Source organism: Sinohyriopsis cumingii, chromosome 5 (genome assembly GCF_028554795.1).
Source record: "Sinohyriopsis cumingii isolate HCF-2022 chromosome 5, ASM2855479v2, whole genome shotgun sequence".
In the NCBI taxonomy this organism is placed as follows: Eukaryota; Metazoa; Mollusca; class Bivalvia; order Unionida; family Unionidae; genus Sinohyriopsis; species Sinohyriopsis cumingii.
This window is the reverse complement of record NC_142965.1, coordinates 77589152-77615352: the sequence shown is the minus strand read 5'-3', so window position 1 is coordinate 77615352 and position 26201 is coordinate 77589152. Positions and strand designations below refer to the sequence as shown.

Sequence of the window (26201 nt, the reverse complement as noted above, 5' to 3'; positions counted from 1 at the left end):
CACAATGAATACCATATACAGTAGTGAAAGTACTGGTGACAAGTGAAGAAAAGTATTTGTGTTGATCATTGAATGTTAGCAGCCATAATAGTGAATGCATCCTGTTTGAAGATTCACAGTCAGTCAAATGTATTTTCTTCTTATAATTAAGTAACGGAAACATTTCCCATCTTTGTGACATTATAACGACATGGAAATGAACTCGCGTAAAAGTAGTTCTTTGTGGGCGTTGGGTTCATATTGGGTTTTGACATTACGACTTACGATTACATTGAGATGTCAGTTGGCTGTCAATGAAAATCTCAGGTTAAAATTAAGCAAACACTTACATTGGTGGGGTGATAATGGAGTCAGTGGGAAATCCTGTATTACGATTATCTGTAGCCTTAATAGATGATATTACAAGTAAAAAGTGTTTGTAGGTTTAGGCGTTAATGGTAATATTAAAAGTGTTATCCTTCACACTCATTAGCAATCCAACATACACATATAATATCCAGCGTCCGCTGTTTGATTGCTATCCAAGCAGACACAACGAAAAGGGCAGAAGTGTTCATGCACAGTCTCACACACAAAAGGTTATGTTTTTTTGGTAAGTGGCTCTGGGATTTACCGTCACGGAGGACGGCCACCCACATGCTTTTGATGCCAATGATGTTGCCTTTGATGCTGACAACAAAGATATTCTGGATATCTTAGATCTTCCACCCTATCGTTTTTCTTTTCCTTTCCTTCTTTCTTCTCCTTTCCTGATAATTTCCTCTCTGATGACGTCTTCTAAGAGATCTTTGACCATATTAATGAGGATGGGGGTATTCTTATATGTAGTCTTCTAAATCAGATGGCGTATGATATTGTGCACGTGCATCAGCGCGTCATTCAGTTTACCCATTCTGCTCATTTTTGTCCTGGCTTTTGGGTGATGAAGCAGCGGGTGGCAAGACTGACTGACTGACCGATCTTGAACTAAAGACATTTGCGCTCATTCGGGCATGTACGTTTGGTTAATTCACACCGTGAGACCATTAATTTCTCGTACGGGATGTAATTTAGAGCCACACTTTCGTACGCATTTATGCACACACTATATGCTATTTAATTCAGTCGATTCTAGCGGCAACGAAGCCCCAGTCGACATTGTCAGAATACAGGATGAGTGGGAATCGAAACTTCATACACACATATCGTGTTTCAGTCGCTGTATTGCGTTTAAGACGCTCGATGTGGATTCATACCACACTTATGGTTCCACCCCCCGTACTGTGCGTTCACGCTCATCGGAGCATTTGATTCCTAGACGAGTGAGAATCAGCCCTTAGACCCCTCTTTGTGTGTCCAAACCGGAAGGGAAGGCAGAAGACTCGGTAGGAGGCCCCAAACGTCAACCGGAACGTTCCTGAAACGCCAAGTAGTACTAAATGTCAAAGTATGCTCAGTTATCTAAATCGGGCTGTTCTCTACTGCCAATGTAGTGTTAGCCACTTTCGTAATTAGAGTGAAACCATCAGTTAATAATATTCCTGTGTCTATGAAAAATTTTAATTTTGTGTACAAAGTGTACATGAATGTTCCGCGAGAAAAAAAATCGCGAGGTCAAGGTGATTTATTTTGTCTCTAAGGGCATAATTGGGAATTTTGCAAAACATTTTTGACTGGTGTTCAATGGACCGAGCTCGCATGTACTAGATAAGCTTATCTAGACAGGTTTCCTAGCCAACTAGAAAACCTAAATAAAGCAATTTTGAGCCGTTAATTATTTTTATTTCTCTTGAGGGTTGACGCTCATGATCTGTGGTGGCGACTCGTAGACTCTTCGGGGATGTTGTTTCAGGGCGCCCGGATCCACGAGGTCAGCTAATATCCATTGACTGGGAGACTGCTGGTATGAAATATGAGGTCTTGCTAGTGTATGATGATTAAATGGATTAAAATTGTGTTTCTTATAGGGTTACTGGACACTCCAATACCAGTTCATCCTTTTTCTTGTAGTTCATTGTAATTTTCTTGACCCGAGCTCTGGTTGTTTTCCTCCGTCACTCCGGTAATATAATTGTTTAGTTATCCGCTAATAATATCAAAGTCTAGGATGGAATTTTCAGCTGAACTGCTGAGTTTGTAAGTTTCATCTGGTTAGTCTGCATCTTTCGTTTCCGCCCTAGGTGGAGAAATCTTTGTTGGAGATGGAGATTTCTTTCTCAGTATAAGCTCCTGTGGTTCTTCCGGAATGTCAAGGCCCATCGGTACGATCAGCGCCTGGATGGATATCATATCCGCCGCTAGGTCCATTGCTTATGTGATGTTCCTCAGTGTTCTCTTCGCTGAATACGGTGGCAAGACAGAAGAAGGCACGGCTTAATATACCTTAAGCACGGACTTGAAGGAAAACTTTCCTCCGATTCTATACACAAACGTGAAGAAAAACATGCAAAAGATCGACAGCAAGAAATGTGAACAAGCATGTCAATATTATTTGATTTTTTTTATATAAAAAAGAAACTTTCACTGATCTACGACACAGTCAATATGCCATCGACGCACACTTCATTTCTAAGATAATGAAAATATATCACCATAGTGTTCGCAAAACCGAAACGAGTCACTGAATGTTCTAAGGGAAACCAAGACTGATGACAATGTGCAGAACGTTTTCTACACACCATTTAATCTGATCGTTGTAATCTGACTAGTCAATGATTTCGTCTTCCAGAGAAGGTAATCCATAAGAATCAAAATACTCTACACTGCCATCTTTTGGAAAGTAGACAATAGGTACCTGAACGATGACAGTCGTGTGTGTTGCTGACAGGCTTGAACATCTTTGGGCTTACAGGTTTACGATTGGAAAGTTCATCGTCAGCACACACCACGGGATTCCAGGACGCTGTGTATGCGTAGTGAGTCGGAAGTTAATGAAGTTCGCAGATATTCCTGTTTCCTTTGTCTCTTTCTTTTTTCACAACCTTCTTGTTCCATCTTTTCTTTTCCAATAGTCAAGGATCACTTCTCTTAATATGTTGTTTTACAAAGTATTGTCTAATTATGCATACAAGATGAGTTTCACACCAAGTGGGCCCAATTTGATAGGTTATAAATGTCCCTAATCGCTGCAATGGCCTGGAATGAGATCAAAGCATATCCCCCTGCATAGTCGTCGCACGATATTACTGTGGCTACCGTTGGTACTCTCATGTGGCTTGGAATACTGTCAAGTAAGGTCTCAAGTACTTTTGTCTGGGTAAAGTTATGTTCAAAGGATCTGGCACAGGACGTTTGGCAACCTCGAGTGACTTCTATCTCGGACAAGTTTGAATCCTGAAACTAGTAGGAAATTTGATTGATAGCTAGGACCGTATTTCAGAAAATGCAACATTTGGGTTGCAGTCTTTGGAAACATTATATTCGATCTTGGATCGGAATCCAGAGGCAATGTTGAAGGTTTCCAATTCCACTAATTGCAGAGTATACATGAATGTCGTTCTGTTCAAAATTTAACTGATACCTTTCCTCATTTTAGGTAGGAATTCCATTAGGCACTCGTCAAATCTGACTTCTTTGATCATGACTTTGTACTAGCTAGTGTTGGCCATCAAATGGAAAATGGTACTACTTTGATTCAGTCTAATGCGTATATCCACATAATTTAGCAAACACTTTCCTTGCAACAACATATCCAAATGCAAACGATCCATCAGTTATGAACTGAGTAATTGTTTGATTTTGTTTCGACTGTCTGCATCATTGTCTACAATGAACGCTGTGTCATTGAACTTGTACAAAGTTAGATTTCCATAAATGTGTGTTCGTGGCTTCTTTTCCGTAAGTCAAGATACATTCCAGGTACGCTCGGTAACAGTAAGTATCCATGCTAGTTTGTTTTTCCGGTACAAATCCACATCGCTGAACCGCGAATGCATGAAATTGTTGACGGGATCAAAACTGGCAATGCGGCCTTAATTTATATTGTAAACTTTGCGAACATTGACTTTCAGCTCCCATTTGCTGCTATGCAGACTGCATTAATCTTCCGTTTGTCTATTGGTTTCAAATTCGATTGGGGCTAAGATAATCAAAGATGAGTCAGGATGAAATACTATCCATGGGGATTCTTGCATCGTCATCATTGTTGATGGAACCGATCGAGTTCTGACTTTTGAAATAATCTCGGTGCATAATTGCTTCTCTTCTTCAGTTGTTTATCACCCATTTCTCTGAATGTTTATGCTCTTGTTCGTATTTATTCTTTTCGTGATCTGAAGGAGTTTATACGTCTCTTTTGGTTTCTTCATTGATTTGGCGTAGAGGAAGAAGGAATGCCTATGGCAGAAGTGGGAAGCGAATATATAGTAATATCTCGGACACGCAAATGGTCTTTTCCAGTTTGAAGCAACACCTTTTTCCAGTTCTCATGAAGGCTTGTTTTGGACTTTGAGAACATTTTGAATATATCCTCTGACTTATATTAAAGTGGCACAATTCAAAGCATTCATCCCTCGAGTCACCATCTGTTTAGTTGTGAGGGAGCTAGCGTACGAAAAGCTGATTTTAGCATATCTCCTAAACCATATCCTCATTATGGATCGAATCCTTGGTATACAGGATACAATTAACTAGAGAATAATTTTCGAAATTGTAGTTGCAGCGTGACGTTTCCTTTAAAAAAAATTATATTTTACCCAAGACCTCTTTTCATACAAATGTTGACACTGTCAAAATACAATTTACCGGCAGGAATATAACGAGGATATACAAATTATTCAATACGTGTCTGAACCTTCCTTGTTATCGTTGATGAAAGAATTCGTTTTAAAAGGAATGACTGTGAGGAGCGGTGATTCCCACCTTGTTGTGCTCGATTATATCCAAAGACATAAACAGTAAATTTAATCCGCCGTTCGACAAAGTAGCGAAATTACGTTTAGAATCGATTGTTATTTAAGCAGTTTATCTACCAAGAATAGAAAATAAACTAGGACAGACGAGGTAACAGATTTTATTGTACTGCCAGAAGAAGAAAAAATTGCATTTTAAGACAACGGTAGTCGTTTGTGACACTTTTGCTAGCTTTCTCCAATGCTTTTCCTATCTGATACTTAAAAAATTATTCAGTGTTTTGGACGATATGCTGAACATTTAACTAATAGCCAACAGGAATTCTCATGGTATATGAAATCAGCAGTTTATTCTGGATTTATACATGACAGAATCGTTTTTTCCAACTGTTCTTAACCGTTCCTAGTGTATATCTACGATGAAAGTGTCCTGACCTTCGTTGATACTGAGGTCTTTCGTAGGATGAATGATTTCTACCCAGTGAGCTGCTGGATCCAACTGTATGATCTGAGATAATTTTGATGTGAAACAACGTAAGGTATTGTTGGGACCTACATCTATAGAACTATCACTCGGTTAAAGGTAACACAACAATTGTTTATTCATAGTTCAATGGTTCTGGCTTTAGATGACTCACTCAAAGTCAAAAGGAGAAGAATTTCCAAATGTTCCAAACTAGGCTTCTTGCTACTGTTGCTGTGATTGGAAGAATCGTGACTGACATTTTCCGCAATGCTGCCATTGTTGTTGTTGTTACTCTCTGTAGTACATTATAAAAAGGGGAGAGAAGACCTTAACCAATACAACTGCTAAGTAAAATTGTCCACAACTGTTTATCTTCTTGTTGCAAACTCAGATTGGCAATGGCTGATCCGATGATTCAATAAACCACAACAATTTGCCAGAAGAAAACGATTTAAGCTTTAGAAACACGTTCTCCGTGTCATAGATTATTTTGTAGTTCTTTGAGCGATGTACTCTGAGAAAGTAATGTAGCTAATGTGTTTAACGGCATGATGGTCCATTCTTATTCCTTTTATAGTCTACGATTTGTAAAGATGCAACAATAAAAATTAGCTGTATGTAATTTCCTACACACTTTCACTTCTTCATTGACATATTTCACGTGTTGTCGGATTGAAACTGCATTCGATATCGTACACGTCGCCTTCATTTTTTATCACTTGTTATAATTCAGGCAAGTAAGATATTCCTTTTTAAGATTCGTTCATTTCTGCCAATTTTACACAGGAGGATTATGTCCACGCATTTGTCCAGTAACACAGAAAAATTCGGCTGTCCAGTTAGGTTAATAACTTTTGTCGAATGTGCGCTTGATTTGTCCAGTGTGAACACAATATCCGGTCTTAAACATCACTTCCTTCATTCTGCGGTAGGGTGGATCCTGTGTTTTCACGCGAAAGACTTGATCTTGTCCGGATTCTAAAGCTTCTTTCAAGACATCAAAGTTGACTACTTGACTTGATGGACATATGGGTGTCAATCATTTGACTTTGCACTTGGTATGATGTTCTTCCTGTCTGTCTCTCTATTGTTATCCGTACTTTTTGAGCCATCACTAGTAAAATTTGCAATAGCTTTTCTGATTGTTCATCAGTCCATACACTTAAACGACCCCTTCGATGTCTGTGTGATGGCTATCCCGACATTTCTAAATGCTTTGGGGAGGAGGGGGATGCAAACTCTACCACTTCTTCCTATTTTATCAAGATGTTTTACCTGCTTCAGATGCTGAAGATGTACACAGTATTTGGTCTTAATTATAATGTGACTATTGTGTTTCCTTCTATCGTTCTTCTTTTTAATGTCTTTTTACAATATTTTTTTAAAGTTAATTCTGTCATAGTAATTAGCATAAATTCAAAATAAGACTAATTTATTTGTTGACGCATACATCTAAAGTTTTTTTATGATTTATACTATTTCATTTTTTCAATTACAATGTGTTATTTGAAGATACTGATTTATATTGTATTTCCAATTACAATATGTGATTTGAAAATACTGATTTTATTTACTCAGTGTCTGTTATTACATCATGCTGGCATTGGGCCCCGCGCTACTCCGTAATACAATATTTTTTTTGGGGGGAGGGGCGCTTATTGCTTGCTGCCTTGGGCCTTGCACATCATAGGGCAAGGCCTGCAATAATGTTAGTGAGATTAACCCCGATTTACCCTCTTTATAATTGTTTATAAGGTCCCCATTTTCCTTATGCCAGTAATAAAAATCCTTTTCTAAACAAAGACCATACTTCCATTGTTGGGCAGTTTTTGTTTTTTGTTGTTTTAATACCTCATTTGTTTATCTATTTTTTACGTCACTTGTCAGATCCGTCGGCGTTCTGATTTGGTTTTAATAGTGCTAACTAATGTTGCGTCACCTAACCTGGTTGCCTTCTGGCTTCAGTCATAACACTTCTGTCATTTTTGGTTTATACGGGTCAAACTTACGTCCCCATTTTCCCTTCCCGGAAATAAAACTACTTCTTAAGAACGAAGATAGTATTCCCAAAGTTTGGATGTTTATTGTCTGGTTCAATTTCTTATTTTTCACGCAAAATCTTACTTCCCTAAACAAAGAACAAAACAAACTGGTTGAATATTTTGCGATACTTTATCGCTTTCTGATAACCTCATTGAGTATTATGAAAACATGTCAAAACTTTTTTTCTTCAAACTTTTTCTTTACTGATTTATTTTGTGAAGTAATGAAACAAGCATAAACAAATTTTAATTTTTTTTAGAAGTATACACAAACTAAAACAAGCATACTACTGTTTTGTATTAAACTGTCTCAGTCACGATGACATGAGATTTGTAGGGTGACGTTTAACTACTTAATAAATATTTTAAAATTAGAAATGAAATATTTTGATTTCCAAAAATAGAATCATTGATTTTGAAACATTATTTTACATCGACAAATACATTACACCTTGTTCTAAAGAAAAAATTCGAATTTTTTATCTGAACGGATTTTTCAATATATTCCCATTTTCCTATGCCCGAAATAAAAGTACATATCCGTTTTATAAAAGATATGCAGTGTTATTGTTTGGTGAAATACTTCACATGTTTATCTACACTTCTGAGTAACGTGTCAAAACCGAGGCGTTCTACTTTGGCTCAATAGAGTTAATTAATGTTATGTTAACTAAATTGACTCGACTGGTTGCCCTCTGGCTGTAATGGAAACACTTCTATCATCCTTTATCCATACAGGTCAGCCTAATGTCTCCATTTTCCCCGGGCTGGAAATAAATCTACGTCTTAAGATACTATTTCCGAAATTTCGGAATTTATTGTCAGGTTCCGTTCCTGATTTTGCACACATGCTATGATTTCCTTAAACAAAAACATTAAAACCCCGGATGTTTTTGTGAGACATGTTATCGCTTGCTGACCACTTATGTGAAAATGTAAGAAAAATGTCAAAACATGACTTTCTTCAAGCTCTATCTTTATTGATATTTTGTATGAAATGGTCATAAATATATTAACAAATTGTTAAGTTTTTTAGAAAGTGTACAAAATTGAAACTAATATAATAGTTTATTGTGTGAAATTTATCTCAGTCACAAAGACGCAAGTTTTATAGTCCGCCATTTTAGAATTGACTAAGTGTTTCAAATTCAAAAGCAAATGCATGTTTATTTTGATTTTTTTAAAAATATAAGAAATCGATTTTTCAAATATTGATATTAGATGGACAAATATATTATACTTCTTTAACATAATCTGAGAATGATTTATATCAACAGTTATTGACTTTTTAAAATAAAATATTATTTAAAAAATTAATACTTTTTATATTTTACATTTGTATTTTAAAAATCCAGTTGCTGTTTTAATATATATTAAAAAAACATTATCAAATTCCACTCGTGCTATGCATTCTCCCTAGAGAAAGATGTTATTAAACGGAAAACCATCTCATGTGTGGTCAAGATGTTTGTGATATATAACTTCCTTTAAATAAAATTGTCACGTATAGTTGAACGGCCGTCGTTCATATTTTATCGTGCGTACATACATACATACATACATACATACATACATACTGAACGATCCTGATAATAGGGATAGGAATCGGAGCAGAAAAATAATTGTAAACAATATGTACGTGTAATTATTGGTTTTAAGGACACTTCTGAAACACATTTTGTTATATAATGCACAGGAAATAGGAGCTATGTGCCTTACCCAGGAACACGCTAAAGCAGCTAACCCGTTCTGGGTTATTTAATAACATACATAAAATATGGCGTATGATGAGGAGATACCAACATTCGCGCCAACATCTGAAAAAGTGCATATACTTCTGTAAAGAATCAGACAGTCAGAGAATTTTGAAATATTAAGATAGGCTTCAGGTTTGAGAATATGTGTAAGATGTGGAATTTAATCCAGGAAAATGACAAGTCATTCAGGTTACTACAGCAAGAAACTCTAGTGTACGAACAAAATCCCCTTGGACAGACGCCTCCTGAGAGGGGTAGCACAAAAGACATTTAGGGCAAAATCCACTCAGGGGAAGGCAAAAGTCCCCTCCCCCTTCCATTTCTTGAAATAAATAATTACATTATGGTTTTCGTTGTTTTAATTTTTAATACGAAATCACAATTTCAACACGATAACAATGTAATTATTTGATTACAGTAAGACAATATATATTTTTTCTACGTAATATAATTTTTAAAAATATAATCTTTTATTACATGCCTGATATTTTTAATTATATAATTCTATACTTAGGTTGTATAACCTCTGCTGTGACTATATCACCCGCAGGAAGCACCTACCATCCTTTTTAGATGTGTTCGACCATGTTATACGGTTTAAGTGACAGTGTAGTGATACTAATTTGATTGTGACATGATATGATAACATTCATGTGCAGCGCAATTTAAACTGTTAATTTGTGGGATTTTATGGGTTTAATAGGTATTATTTGATTATTTGGTTTGAATTTATAAAAATATGCCTCTATTTTATCACACGAAAAAATGTACAAAATGCTTTTATTAAATTGGTTCGCAGTTAGTACACAAGATACACATGGCATGTGACATGCATATTATTTCAATCCATAAGACAACATGAAAATATCAGTGATTGATAAATATTGTTCCGCCACACAGGGTGGATTTACCCACAGGGTCGGCAATGAAACATCACGTGAGCACACTATGTATGCATAAAGAGAAGTTTGAGCACCAATTACGAATGTTATAAATTGTCACTTGAGCAGCTTTGCGATCGCGCCACCAATTACATCTTAAATTCAAACTATTAATACTGACCCGTGCCATCGATGACTGGAACTAGGAGCGGTAAAAGTGTTTACATCTCAGGAAAGTTCAGGTATAGTTACATCATCCACATGTATATTTAGATTCATTGTATTTTGCCAGAAATGTCGTTATAGTAACGTGTATTTTATATTTTAAAAAATCATGTTGTAAGGAGGCAAATCAAGTTGTTCAATACTTGTTATTATGCCATGATAATCGTATTTTTGTTATGATCTAGCGGTGGAGCACAGGCAAGCGTCTGTTTATAACATGTATTTAACAATTTTGGCGATATTCCGCAATTCAAGATTTATCAAGCACAAAGGTTATTCACATTGAAAATGCAAATGTAAGACCAATAATGGCTGGCCAATGTTCGTAGATTCACTTTTTTTTCAGAGAGAGAGATTGGTCGATGCAAAGATCAAACGCCGATTACTTTTAAATGTTTGTTTTAGTCAGAACGCCCATTTACAAAGAGGGTAACCGTTCTTAGGCAAAAGCTGCAGGATGTGATTAAGTCAATGGAAAGGAAATAGATACTCATTTACTGTTAAAAATATACTTGATGAAAACGTACAGTTCAACTCTTATACTTGTGGGCTGGCATATTATTGTATACTACTATCTACAGAGATCTATAATGACAAATGTTCTGTTCATGTAAGAAGTGTAGTTCGCTCGAGTTGCCCTATGTCAAATGTGCATGATCGTACCGGATGCGGCTATGGGATAGGTTTGGCCAGATAAAAATAGTATCCGAAAATGATATGTCGTTGGGGGCACTTGTCAAAGATATCTAGAGTTGTTAGGAGACAGCGATTGTTGTTATATAATCACAGTGCTATGAGTGGGGAACTTGCCAATCAGAGGTAACACAGGAAGATATGAAAATATTTGTTATGAAGAAAGGTTATACATTTTTAATGTTAACATATCGAAAAGGAATTCCATTTTATTACTGCCTGTCCGTCATTTAGAGAATTACGGAGAAATATTTACCCACCTATGTATTTAATAATCCAACTTTCGAAACATTTAGGTATTTTATACAAAACGATACAAGAAAAATTCAGATGACTAATTTACCAATAATTATATCATCAAGTCCTGCTGTATTGACACTAGATAAATATCACAAAACGGTCGTTTGTTCCATTCCGGCGTTAGAGTTCTCCTTAATCTATATTGAGTTAGTAATGTATAATATACATTTGTATTTCACCCATATAGAAACAAAATATAATAAAATGATTACTTAAATATAAAAAATTGCCAATATATACGGTGTTTTTTCCCCTTCTATTACGCGCTCAAACGCCTTTTGTATTGCATGATGTATAGATAATCATCGCAAGCCAGTGGCCTGTGTTACAGATAAGCACCATATAATAATAATAATAATCTTCACGGATAATAATTGTTGTCCCCATGTTAACCGGTACTGTGTAGCAATCAAACTATTACAATAATAAACCGATACCCTATTTTCCCACCCGTTTTAACTTTATTTTTGGATGTGAAAATCATGTTTATGTAGCTGATTCGAATATTATTTACACTGATGCAAATGAAGATAACGAAAACCTTTGCTATTACTTACTTGTTTTAATAAAACGAAATGTCGATAAAAGGACTTTGTTGTAACTTTGAGCGACCGAAATTTGGGAACAAATAAGCTTAAATACTCAATTAAAGGCAACTTTTCTCGTCTTAGCTTATATTAATTTTTTTTGTATTTTCCCCAACTTTAAAAAAAATGGTAGGTTTTTGAAACTGTTCTCAACTTTTCGTAACTTTTCGCACTTTAGTCATACCCCCTATAGAGATCGACGAAAGTGAAACATTGCATGAATCATAAAATCAGTACAAAATATAGGAGTGTTCTTTGTTACGCTTTTATAATATTTTGCATGTATTTGCAAAGAATGAACTTACACAAAATGGTGTCTCACTTCCTTTACCTGTATATTACATAATTCAAAAACTTGGCATTGCCAATTTTTCATAATAGCAAGTGGTCTATATGTGGATAAAAATAAATATATAATACTCTTTCAACAACTTAAAATAGACTTACACGTCAGCGCAAACGAAGTTTTCTCTGGCAAATGTTTTGTTTTCGACAAGTTTGATGGGCATTTCACTTAGCATGCAGGCGGGCCCCAGGCGTCCATTTACCACATGTTTTCTTAGCACTGCCGTTTTTCTTTTCAAATATGGCTACAGTTCTACTAAAGTAATGATTTGTCATTTACATATCACGAGGTACATGAAAGATCCACCTTTGTGTTCACCATACGCTTAGAGGTAAGGATCATTCGGAAGGAGCCCATATCGCGTACACATGGTAGGCGAAGCGTTAACTAGTGTATTTTTGTATTTTCAGTTACTTGAAGTTAGAAACCATCAATATGTATGTAAGTATTGTGATCTTTCTGGTGACAGCATCTTTGATATCTGCAGCACCAGGAAATCTAACTTATGTCCAGCGATTTGAAAAAGGACCAGTCAAAGACATCCATCCATCAATAATTGGAAAGTCATGGGAAATGTTCAAAGCAAAATATGGTGAGTTAAATTATTCTAGTTAAGGCTGTATCCAAGGGATACGTGAACTCTATCCACGGAGAACTTGATCTTTATGCTTTCGAGGGGTTAATGCAATTACCTTTGTCTATAACCTTATCTCCTAGACCACCAAGTTTAGAGTCAACAAACATTACGTATATCTCATCTTCGTTAGCCAAGGTTCCGATACAATAACCCAATCTCCACCATGGCGGACTGAGTATTGTAGTGCTATGTCCTTGCGACATCTATTGGATTTCATGAGTTGCCTCCCTTGGTATACAATGCCATCTTGCCAATAGCGTGTAACAGTGATGCATTGTACATCGGCCGAAATTGACTTCAAATGGATAATTTGTAAGTTTAATATCGCAAGTATGGCTACATACCAGAGGGAAGACATTACAGGTGTATTTCAGTGAAATGTATTTGTACAACCATGGACCGGTAGTGGAAAATTGCTTATTTATCAGTCCATTCAAGTTGAGTTCTCCCATTGTCTCGATCATGTAGGAACAGTATTTAAATCTGAACAACTTAATTGTGGTTGGATGCCGTGGCTTGCCTCCGCATCCAGTGAAATTCACATACCCGAAGCACAGAAATATCTGCGCGATACGCCAAGGTGTAGATAGGGTTTATCATATCGTAACCTCTGCTAGCGAAGATGGATATATCTGCGAGTGTATGCATAGGATTTATCAGCACACAAGAACTATCCCGAATACACAGTGCAAACGAAATGTAGAGCACAAGGTAAAGATTAGAACCATGCCAAAATCTCTTGTAATGTAACGTTCCAAATAATCCTTGTGGAAGACGTGATAATATGGTACCTCTCTTGAGGATGATTCAAAGAGGTCAAAGGTCAAGTATGCCGAAATTTCATCGAAAGTATTGTCTTGAATTTTTTGTACGAAAGTATAAGATTCTATTTTGGCATGGTTGAACAAAGAGTACAACACTACTGTGACAAATTTTCAATGCAATTAATTGTTGCATTGTAAAATTATTAGTATTATGGTCATCAAAAATAGTGATCTAAAAATGGGAATTTTTTGAAATCATGAGTATATGTAGATAAGACAGTTTCATGCATGGATTTTTAAACGAAACATTATAACATGAAGTATTATTTTTATTTTTTTTTTTGTCTTCTTATACATGTGTGCACGATGAACCTATATTTCGATAGTTGTTATTGTCTGGAAAAGATATATCTAAATAGCACGAATGGATAGATATGGAGAAGGGTTAGAATACATACGATATATAGTTAGAAGATCAAACGTAGACATTCATGTATACAGATAGACTGATAAATGAAAAGGTAGATATGTGTTTTGTAAGTGGAAAGAGCTTTGGAGTGAGTGCATGAGGGTGTGGATTTTACCAGATTGCTAAAGAAAAATATATTTATTTGTTAAGCGAATGAAGAAATCAAAGAATGGATATATTGAGCATGCCGACTTTACCTTATCTGTATATTGATGAATACATCACACATTTATCAGTTGTTGGACTTTATAATTCAGCTGATCAGCATTTTAGTGATACATGTACTTGTTGTACACATCTTTGATACCATGTTTGATCCTGATCTGGCTAGTGAAGGGATAGGTGTCAACATCCGACCTGAAAAAAGCGCGAAACGTAAATATTCGAGCTGTAGAAAGTGTGAAAAATGCAAAAGAAGAATATTTTGCTCAGCCAAATAGAAATACTGAATATCAAAGTTATTAATGTACACCTAAAAGTATTTAAAAAACCAACACATTTTAGGTATTTTTAAATTTGAACTATTTCTCTGCCAGACTAGTATCCCCCTCAAGGGAATCCTGACAAACACGTTATTTTCTCTGATAGATAATCATATGTACATTTTCTTTTAATTTTGTCCTTCCAGGCAAGCAGTATCAGAACAGAGAAGAAGAAGCATATAGACGTTCTAATTTTGCTGAGAACATTAAGCAAATTTATTTCCACAACCAGAAATATAAGAAAGGAGAGACAACTTACTGGTTGGGACTGAACCACTTTTCAGATCTGGTAAATTCTGTTATCCGATAATGACGCATTATAATGCCAACATGCTAGATAGTTTTGACACAAATTGTAATAGGCGAAGTGAGCTTACGACATGGCCTGGCAACTTACCATCCATGTATCTTCCATTATTTAATATTGCCTTCTGGATACGGTGTAGACTCTAATATAATAATATTTTATTTCAACCTTGTGTGGGTTAATTTTACAAGAACCGGGAACAGTTCTAAATATATAGGGTCATCAATAAACGATATATTATTAAGGTGTTTTGAAGGTACATATCATTATGTTCATTTAAAGTTTCATAACTTTAGGATGGATCTACACGAAAAGAACAGATATTTAAATGCCTGATCAATTATGGAATGACACATTATGGCATTAAAGTTGTAGTTGTTGTTGTTTTTAACGCCATTTGTCAGCACACGATACATGGCAGCCAGTATTAATGGTGGAGGAAGAACCCGGGAAAACCCCCAGAAAGAACCACCTACCCACGAGAAGCTACTGGCAGGCTTTCTCACATACCCACATTGGCCGAATCTGAGACTCGAACCCACGCAGACAGAGGTCAGATGACAGTGATCCGTAGCGGAGAGCGCTTTAGACCACTCGGGTCCCCATGGCATTAAAGCGTTTCAATTCTAACTTTTGAAATCATTGCTATTGTATGTGACTTTTAAGTAAATGTAAGCCATCTGAGCAAAAACAGGTCCATTTAAATTTGTCTCAATTAATCAGTTACAAAAAATAATTAGTTTAAGTAAACTAATTTCAAAGGAAACTTGATAAATCTTAGCACAAAAAGATATCACTAAATTTTGATAAGTAAACTTTTGCACTTGGTTCCTAGCAATAGCCTTTTTCATTGGTAATCAAATAGGAAAGTTTCAGCAGCCAGGCTTGTTCAGACTTGCTACTGCCAACGTCTGAAAAGGGACCAGTGTTCATAGCACGTAAGCTAACATATTTTATTAAAACTGTTCACTATGGGCCTCTCAAGGGAAAAGAATTTTGGCAAAAATACAGTGTGATATAGCTTCACAAGTTGCAGTCTTCCAGAAAAGAAAGACCTACCAATATATAAAGTTTATGACCATGCATTATGTTGCTAGATGCAAGATGTCTCACTACTCAGTGTTACCATTTATACGTATATACCTCTTTTCAGAGCTCATATGAGTTCCGAGCAATGTACACTGGTTGTGCAAAGACGAGAGCCAATCTAGCAGACGTCAACTGCAGTACTTTCCAAGCCGCACATAATACGATGCTGCCGGATGAAGTCAACTGGACAGAGAAGGGATGTGTAACACCTGTAAATAATCAGGTAAACAGTTGTTGAAGCAAAAAACAGAAAAGAAAACTGTTGTTGTGGGTTGTTTTTCGCCATTTTTCAGCACACAAAAGGCTTTACGTGGCGGCCAGGATAACTGGTAAAAGAACCCAGTAAAACCTCGGTAAGAACCACCAGAACACGGGAATCTACCGCTAAGCATTCTAACATACATTGGCCGAGCCAGAGACTCAAACAGAACTGTAAGGGTGAGAGTTTTAGATCGCTCGGTAACTCGGGGCCGTAAAAAAGAAAGTTAATTCACTCTTCTTTGTGATACCCAAACATACGTATACAAATATTGACATTAGCACAGGCCTACGCTCTGGATTTCAAACCATTTCCTCGTTTCCGAATACTGAAAGACTGTGCATCACGTAACAATTGCAATGCCAGTAGCTGGTTAAGGAAAGTAACATTTCCATTGGTCAGAATGTTACCACGTGATCAAAATAAATTGCATTTATTTCTGTATGAACTGTAAGGAGAACTACTTTTGCAAGAATACCCACTTTTATAAATAGAGTCACGTGTAAAGCATAAGAAAAACACTGCCAGTGAAGGCAGACACGAAGTAAGCATTAAAGGAAAAGAAGAGTCGTACAATTTTTTTTATAAAATAGTTGAATAAATTTGGCTTCCATTAGTGAAGGAACTGGTATTATAATGACCTTATTACGATCAAGCAGGACAATCCCAAGTGCTATAAATAGCTAAGTAACAGGAAAACCCCAAACATGTATTACTACGCTCAATTAAGATTTTTGTTTTTTTTAATGATGCAAACAAAATAACATAACGAATAATTGAAATTTCAATTATAAGAGTTTAACGTATTTTATTCCTGAGTTTATCGTGGTATGAACTGTCATTTGCCGACTCACACAGCTTACATAAGGCCCTTATTGGCTGTGTGAGTCGACAACTGACAGTTTATACCACGATAAACTCAGACATTAACAACGTTAAACTCTTAATTAGAACCTATTTCCTAGTTTCCAAATACTCAAATACTGTGCATCACGTATTAAAACATATTTCCTGCTTTCCGAATACTCAAAGACTGGGCATCACGTATTCAAACCTTTTTTCTGGTTTCTGGATACACTGGCGAAATATTAGCCCAAATGCTCAAGCTTGACCATGGGTTACAGAAACAAACTTATACACATAGTTATCTAAATTATATACAAAATAAAAGTGTTGTTTAGCAATGGATTTGTACTCAAATGGCCAGATGAAAATTCTTAAGTTTTGAGTTCAGCTGACGTCACAAAATCACAAATGTTAGCTAGCTAGAACGACTGGTTTAGTACGGTTTGTTTTTGTCTAATCTATAAGGACTTAATCATCAACAGCACTGAGAGAATAATGATCACATTAAGCACATGTTTTCATAAAAAGCAATTTCTATAAAACTGGTGCAACTTAGCTGGCACATTCATACCAAAGATACAATTTAGGAGGGAAAACACGATGACAAACTCAACGGGATCCATTTTTATTGACATGTGAAGGTGTAGCAGACCTGTGGATAGGAACGTGATTAGTTATTTATAATACCTGGTTTTTTAAATGGAATTTAAATAAAGTCTAGTATCACTGTTGTAGAGGCCTTAGAGTTTTAAATTAACCCCTGCCGACCAATATACTGCTGATTATGTCATGGTCGGGATGACAACATGTTGAAGTCTTTGTGGTCAGCGAGGAGAGTTGTTCCATATCGAGATCTGATTATTGGATTAGCTTTGCTAACCCAACGACACAGTAAAAGAAAATGGTTGAAGCTTTTCATTTGGCTAAGCATACAAATGAACAAATCATTCTGAGAAAATTATGTACCTCCAGAACATTCTCTCCTTTCTGATTATTACTCAGTCCTTTCGTAAAAAGCATATACAATTTTGGCAAAATGTTGACAGTCGGTGAAGCGTCATCCCCTCCACCCCCCGCGTAAAAAAAAGCCAAAAAGCTTCGCGTTAGCTTGTAGACTTATAAATGCAAAGTCGTGAGTCTAAACAGTAGAGCAGTCTTCTAATACAAAGTATTAAATCTGCAAATACGCCTATCATGGGGTATGATAGATTACGATAATAAAAACAACAATTTGGATTTTCAGTGTCTATCGTATACTAAATTTCAAAATTTATTATCCAATCATTACACGGACTGTGTGGCTCCTGCTGGACATTCAGTACAGTAAGTATATTTACAAGATTTAAAATTCATATTGTTACAAGATATATTGGCTAGTTTGCCTGTCTCCCTTGTTATTTCCTGTAACCCATTTTGTTCATCAATAAGTAAAACTGCAAATTATGTTTCGTAGTGGTAACCAGTTTCAAATAAACAAAAAGTTAATTTTTGTCTTAACTATGTGAAGAGGATTTGGATATGGTTCTATGTGAGTGAACAGTATGGATTTTAACATATGAATAATAGGTGTTATGCTTCATAGCTAATATTTTACACTGATATTTTGTGAATTTCTCTCAGTAAGTCAACCAAGTGAGTTTACCCAGTCATGTTGCTGCATCTATAGGGGAAATAAATCATATCGAGGAACTGAGGTAGCAACCGGACGTAAAGAACAAAGATTCATTCTCATATAAAACAACAGTATGTTACTTCTATTCCCTTTTTCAGACAGGTGCTTTGGAGGGTCAAAACTTCCGTAAGATCGGTAAACTGATTTCCCTTAGTGAACAGCAACTTGTGGATTGTTCCAAGACCTTCGAAAACTTGGGGTGTGAAGGTGGTCTTATGGACCCTTCCTTTGCGTACATCAAGAAGTATGGCATTGAGACTAAAGAGGGATACCCATACAAAGGAAAGGTATAATAAAATCTTTCTGTTGTCTTGCGTCGGTCAAAGTATTGCTCAACATGCGTATTCAAATCAATATTAGCAAGCGTATAGCTTCTGATTTTGTCCAGATATTTTGTGGCAACCGTATTTGAAAGACGTAAACGTGAAGGGTACATCATTATGCATTTTGTAGTGGGAAGGAGATTCGTGGAATATGAGTCCTGTTTATTAATGCGGTGTTGAATGTTGTTTCAATCTGACTAAATTCAGATATCCACTGTTGTAAACTAGTACTGTGGAGATATGATTTTAGTCAGAGTGAAGTTTGTTTAATCCAGTTTACTTTGTTAATCTTGTATCGTAACTGTAATTATTACCCAGCATGCCACGGAAGTACACTTAACAACTGTCCATAGTATCGATGCAAGCCACATGACCATCTGATTATATTGTCTCAGTGTCATAAAAACGAGTAAGTGTTCTTAACTAATTATTGCGCTATGAAATATTTCATCGACAGATTAACCAAGCATGGCCTAACGTGACTTTTCATATTGACTTAGTGAAAAAGTCAGATTTTTGCTTCCACTGATCAGTTTATAGCAGCGGAAGCGACAGCCGTTTCAAGACTGCTTCTTAATGCAGAATTGTCTTTGGCGAAAAATATAATTTGATCATGTTAGTGGAAGATTGTACTACATCAAGGACAACGTACTGGGTAAAAACGTTCTCTGCACGAATTATATTAAAACAGGAAAATAAATCTTTTCTGTATTACATGGTACTAAACTGCTACGAAAAAAACATGTTTAAAATTGTAAAGTACCAAGATGTTCTTTTGGATTCTCAAATGTTAACTAACTTTTCTAGATTTATAGATATGTTGTTGCTGCCCATACCGTCCCACATTAAGAGTTTCATTAAACTATAAAACATATGAATGGAGCCTTCGGCAATCAAATTTTTTTCATAGGCATAGGGATAATTTTATAATGAAATTTTCGTTAAAAATGCGAAGTACCAGGACGCAAGGACAACCAGTATTATGCCTTTGTAAGTGTACAAATTCTGCAATGTTGCTATACTTTTCTTTTAAATGCCATCATGTGGGTATTGATAAAATGTAACTCGTCTTTCTAGTGAAGTTTTGAATGACATTAATATAGCATTTTTTACATCATTTTGTAAAAACAGGATGGAAACTGTGTGTATGATGTCTCCAAAGTAGTGACAAAGGACACCGGCTGTGTTGATATCAAGAATGTCAGTGAATCAGCCCTTCAGGAAGCTGTTGCCACCGTCGGACCAATTTCCGTAGCTATTGATGCCAATTCAATATTATTCCAGCTTTACCAAGGAGGTAATTTTAACCAACCTCAAATTTTCGTTTCACCTTTGAAATTTTGTCATTGTATTGGGACAATTTTATTACAATCCAGATCTCTGACACAACAAAGATTTAATGGACACCGATGCGAGGTGATATTCTGCTGACCTCTCGATTCACTGATTAAGTTACAACTTTGACGTTTATGGAGCTAAGTGTAGAACTACATTCGGAACATATAATTTCTAGCGATAAATATCCCTTATACCAAATGTAACACTCTGTCTAAAAGGTCTGCAGGTTAAGAATCCATGCCAGTGTCTGTCAGTTATACCGATTGTAAAGTAAATCTGTTTTAATCAGACCGTGTATAGGAATCGCTATTTTTGGTGGCATTTTAACCAGGCTGGGTATAGAGATCGCTTTTCCTTGCGACATTGTAGTAAATTTGATTTAAACAAAATCTCCGTTGTCGTACATAAAGCTCTAACAGCGACTGCTTATGAGTTATGTTCATATAAATTCTGATCTTCGCGTTTTGGAGACTGAGCAGCAATTGTTGAAGAGCGTCAATGTCTGCGGAACGATTGGATTCACTTTCAGATTCTTCAAGATGCATATTTTCTAGCCAATTCAAAGGTCACCAGAACATTTCCACTAAGCGGTCGCTGTCAGATCTTCACGTAGGACAGTAGAGATCTGATTTTCATCATAATGGCATTGTAGTTGTCATTACTGTTGGCAAATGTTTGATTGCATTTGCGTTTTGCACTTTAGTAATCTGTTTGCATGTGTATTTATACAAATTGATATGTATGATCACCTCGAGGAATACTGATCACTGACCTCAGAAATTATTGATACGGAACAAAGGAAGCTTACCCGTAATGTATTTATTTTAGTAACGTGCAAAATCCGGTAATGTGAAGCATAAACCTTCATCATCTCTTAATCGCGAGTAAGTACGTTGATTTACACTATTTCAGGAGTGTATGATGACCCGCATTGCAGAACTACAGATCTAAGCCACTCTGTTCTAGTCGTTGGATATGGCACAGATGACGGTCAAGATTACTGGCTTGTAAAAAATAGGTAGGCATATACAGTGTAGTAATTACGATTTATGCAAATTCGCATATGGACAAGTGCAAGTGAATTAAGGTGTTGTCATGAACTGGTTAGTAACGGAGACAAGGGAATGCTTTTTACAAGTAGCTATGAAATCTTTGAGAAGCACATAATAATGAGACCAACATATCCAGCCAATATGCTTTATCAGATTACAAAGGGGCTGGTTTAGAGAGGTTTAATTATATATACATATTATGAAATGAATCTCTCTATTGTTATCTGAAGGGCCGGATTATCACATGATCTAATAACGCCCCTATATTTCGTAGACCCCTTAATCCATATTGAAGTAACAGCTCAAAGTAGGTAGCACTATTAGCACTATGACCATTCATAATCTCAACCCTGATCTGATATCCAATTTCCCAGCGTGAGGTATCTAGCCATTCTTATCACAACAATACACGTACCCACAATCTTTTGCATCGGAATTTACTATACTGAAATTAGATTCATACATTTTATGTGACATTGGCAACCGAAATGCAAAAAAAACTAAATAATAATAATAATAATAATAATAATAATAATAATAATAATAGTGATAGTAGTAGTGGTGTATTATAGTTGTCTCTCCAGGAAAATTGTCCCTACCTGTAACCTGTTACAGTAATAGTTACTCGTTTATGTGAGCTTACATCGAAAAATTCACAGGTGGGATACCTGGCTGAATGAAGGATAAGGGCAGTATGCATAAAACTTTACCACATGTACAACTATACCACAAATACAACATTACTACACTTACACCGCAAAAGAGTTCTTATGATCAACGATCGGTCTTAAGTTTAAGTTACATGCTTACGATTGCTTTGTGAATCTCATCTAAAAATAGACTTACGTTAGCCGTACCTTCTGCTGTAATCGCAGAACGTACTAAAAACATAAAGCAGCAGTATGATACGACGTTACGTACAGTATGGCTTCGTAATTATATCATGTCAAATTGTAAGGAATTGTATGTATGTAAACGATTTTGTGTTCACCTGAGCATTCCTGTATCAATGCTTTACATAGACAATAAGTCTCACTATTGACTTTACATAGATAATAGTAGAGAATCATTATTGAATCATTATTGACTTTGCATAGACAATAGTAGTCTCATTATTGAATTTGCCTAGATAATAGTACAGTCTCGTTATTGACATTACATAGACAGTAGTAAAGTCTCATTATTGACTTTACATAGACAATAGTACTGTATCATTGACATTAATATAAATTGGTCTAATTTCGTTACAGCTGGAGTGAATATTGGGGACTAGAAGGGCACATCAAGATGGCCAGAAATAAGGGAAACATGTGTGGCATTGCTACAGAAGCCAGTTATCCATTACTGTAGAAAAAATAGGTGAGGTGAGCTTGATTCGTATAGGAATGTATGCTTGTTGGGGTGGTTTGGTATTTGTCTTGGGTTTAGGTGATTTTTAACATATTGTCTGCATCATGCATGGAAAACCGTCTCTAAGCGTCTTTCTCATGGATATACCGTGGTAGCCGACTAAGGCAAACATGTGAGGGTACTGAACCCGCTGCCGTTTGATTCTTGTCCAACGCTCATGCAACTGAGCTTCGGCGGTTCCCATTTTTCAAGTTTGGCAACACCAAAGTTTGTTATGACCGTCTGCCTTTGTCTCAGATTAATCACTAGTGTATTTAGTCAGTGCCATTTATCTGGTAGTGTCACAAATCATGTCAGTGTCTGCATTTATATCTGTTTAACCATTAGTGCATTAGGGCAATAGGAGCTATCTGACCAGTATGAAATAATTCCCTTATCTCTAATTAATAATTCCCTTATCTCTAATTAACAACTAGTGTATATAGTCATTGTGAGATACCTGGCTAGTACCTGGCTAGTATGAACTATTTACCTTTATATCTAATTATATATTTTGCCAGCTATCCATTTTTGTATCTAATTAACCACTAGCTTATATGGCGCCAGTACCAGAATCCAATAACGAGATATAGCACACTTTAGACTGAGCAGTTATGTACTTCAATTACTGCATTATACTGAAGGAGATCGGAATATATGGGAACTAATTGGCAGATAGTGGTAATAAAGTTACAAAACATTGTATGAACTGTATCAATGATAACAATCTACTTCATGACAATCAATCTGACTTTCGGAAAGATCATTCTCGTGAAACTGCACTATCTCTGTGACTTATAAGTGGTTGAAAACCTTATATGAAGGAAAGTTAGTTGGTACTGTAATAATTGATTTTCGAATCGCTTTTGACCAGGTAGATCAATGAAATTTCCTTGAAAAGGTAAAAATATATCAATGTAGTGAAGGTGCGCTTCAGTGGTTCCCATCCTGCTTGAGCAATAGGTCTCAACAGGTAATATTAAATTTACACCTATCTGAAATTAAAATGATAATATGTGGAGTGCCACAAGGTACTATCTTGGGCTCCTTGTTATTTGTTTTGTTCATAAATGACCTACCCCTAAAAACAAGAGATGCAGTCTCATCAACTGACATTTTTGCTGATGACACTACTCTGTTTGCTCAAGGTATCCAAGCTGAAGTTGAAGAAATCTTTAAAGTGATCACAACAAATTATCAATATGGTGCAAGGAAATTGGTATGGTCCTCAATACGGACAAAACCAAAGGCTATGTTGATAACTACACGGCAGGAAAAAGCAAGATTGCAAACGGATATGCTGTATGTTCTCTATGATAACACGGATCTGAAAATGACGTGTTAGAATTCTTGGAATATTTTTAGATAATAGCTAATATAAATTATGTTTCAAAGAAAACAACTCTTATCTTTACCCCTAAAGAAAATCAAGAACTTTATTATGTTACATTACAGAGTTACTTTTTACAAAAGTTACATTCAACCGCATCTTGACTATTGCAACATAATTTGGGGGAGCACAACTGCTATAAAATACGGGAAAATTTTCCAGACTCCAGGAAAGGGCATGTAAAATATTCTTGATCAGCAAACAGAAAATGTTCAAACTGCAATGCTTGTATTCAAGATATTACCAATACATGAAATATTTTTTTTGAAAAATGCCAAAATAATGTACAAGTCTTTTATACAATCTGCCCGCACTTACCTAACAGCATTTTCCAGGAAAGATAATCTGTTGATACTCCAGATCATTCAAAGGGCACAAATTCCATGTTACCCAAGACAAAAAAGGGAGCTAAAAAATATATTTAAATTTTCAGTTGCGTGTGTTTGGGATAACATTCCACGTAATATTAAATCACATCCAAGCATCTCATCCACAACTGGTTTATTAGATGAATGTAATCGTATAAAATGGTATACTTATTAAAGTACGTGTTACACCACCCAATTCTTGTACTTCATTCTCATTTCTGCAGCAATGTAACATTTAAGTGAATAGTTGTTGACATAATGTGTATTTTGCTTGTGCTTGCGTACGTGTGTGCCTCAATGTAGATTAGTTTCTCATTTGTAACTAACTGAGTCACCGTCTGAAAATATTATTATTATTAAAAGCAAATCACAGAAAATATGATTCATCAGATCGGATCATTCCAGATTCCAATTAATCAGACTCACGAAAAATTTCCCGAGACTGATACTGCCTTTTTCATTTGCATGTGTCATTTATTGTTTACGTGTTTCTATATGTTACTAGCCAAGAAATCAACATTTTTTTACAATTCTGTTTTTTTTTTTGTTTTGTTTGTTTGTTTAGTTTTTGTTCCATTTTCATTTCATATATCATCAATCGCTTGTCCTCTATGATGTCAAAAATGCATTCGCTCCATCCACACATTTCTCTAATCCATCATATTTTTCCTTTTCTTTTGCTAGTCTTGAACCAAGCAGAAATTCATTTGCGGAAGTAGTGTATTCGTTCTACATTTCAAGATTGAACCTGTAATGGGAAAGAACATATTTTTTAAAATCTTGCTTTAGGTAAAAGTTTGCATCACTTACTGCCAGCAAATGCATAAAATGCAAAAGCAGTATTGAAGTTATTATGATGTGTTTTTATATCTTTCAGACAAGACAGTTCATACAGGACAAATGATCGATGCCTCATTCCAAGACCGTACCATAGCACAAGAATAATTCAGAATTAAAGTTCCTTAAGACAGCATCAGAAAGAAATCCTCTGCAGTGTTGACCCTGTAATTGTGCGTGGAATTGTTTCTTTTATGAAACCTTTGAAGCTGTAAAGAGCGTGTCTAGAAAAGAAGCTGCTAAACATTTCTGTTAAAGAAGAATTAAAAAAAAGAACCTACAGATATTATAATTATATTTAGCAATAAACATTACTGTAGTAGAGATTTCATTCTATGATTGCATTAACGCAAGAAATAAAATACTACAGTTATAAGCATTTTCTATGTATGTACAACCAATCTTTGCTGCATAATAATGGATGATCCTTTATATTTAAAATCATTTTAGCATTCTCATTGTCATTAACTATTTCATAGTTTGGTTCGTTTGTTTCATGCATATCATATTCATCTTACTTGTGATAATGTTTGTAATTTTGAGTTGATCCGTAATAAAGATATTTTTACATCTACATTTCTTACTATTTCTCAAACCCGTTACCATTTTAATTTGCGTTGTAACAGTGTAGTATGTCTTGGGGCATAAAGTGTGTAACAAGACAATGTAAATCCCAACAAGCATTCAAGTTTCCAAACTTTAAATTTGTTTCCCTAGCATATAAAACAAACATGTACTATGCATTTCAAAGTCATCTGGAAACGATCCAAAGGTATTCCAAATGAAGCTTCTAATGTGCTCATGTACTAGCACCAATGAAGAAACAATGTTCTAAATATCAAATTTTTTTACT

At 35.7% G+C, this 26201-nt stretch overlaps 1 protein-coding gene across 2 annotated transcripts; it reads left to right on the top strand.

The window, feature by feature from the left end:
• The first annotated feature begins 12545 nt into the window (after positions 1-12545).
• Positions 12546-25911, top strand: LOC149799532 (digestive cysteine proteinase 2-like). Of its 2 annotated transcripts, none has more exons than XM_089957086.1 (8): positions 12546-12718; positions 14625-14767; positions 15939-16097; positions 18750-18938; positions 20106-20271; positions 21225-21330; positions 22615-22723; positions 25389-25911. In XM_089957086.1, exons 1-7 carry the CDS (start codon positions 12562-12564, stop codon positions 22712-22714), a joined length of 1020 nt encoding a protein of 339 aa, XP_089813212.1. In that variant the 5' UTR covers positions 12546-12561; the 3' UTR covers positions 22715-22723; positions 25389-25911. The 2 variants fall into 2 exon arrangements, with proteins under 2 accessions (XP_089813212.1, XP_089813213.1); XM_089957087.1 differs by having other exon boundaries at positions 22615-22728.
• The last annotated feature ends 290 nt before the right edge of the window (positions 25912-26201 follow it).

Coding starts and splice junctions, on each gene's coding strand:
- LOC149799532 (XM_089957086.1), top strand. CDS start 12,562: ATGTATGTAAGTATTGTGATCTTTCTGGTGACAGCATCTTTGATATCT. Junction 20,272..21,224: donor ATTCCAGCTTTACCAAGGAG/GTAATTTTAACC, acceptor ACACTATTTCAG/GAGTGTATGATGACCCGCAT. Junction 21,331..22,614: donor TACTGGCTTGTAAAAAATAG/GTAGGCATATAC, acceptor ATTTCGTTACAG/CTGGAGTGAATATTGGGGAC.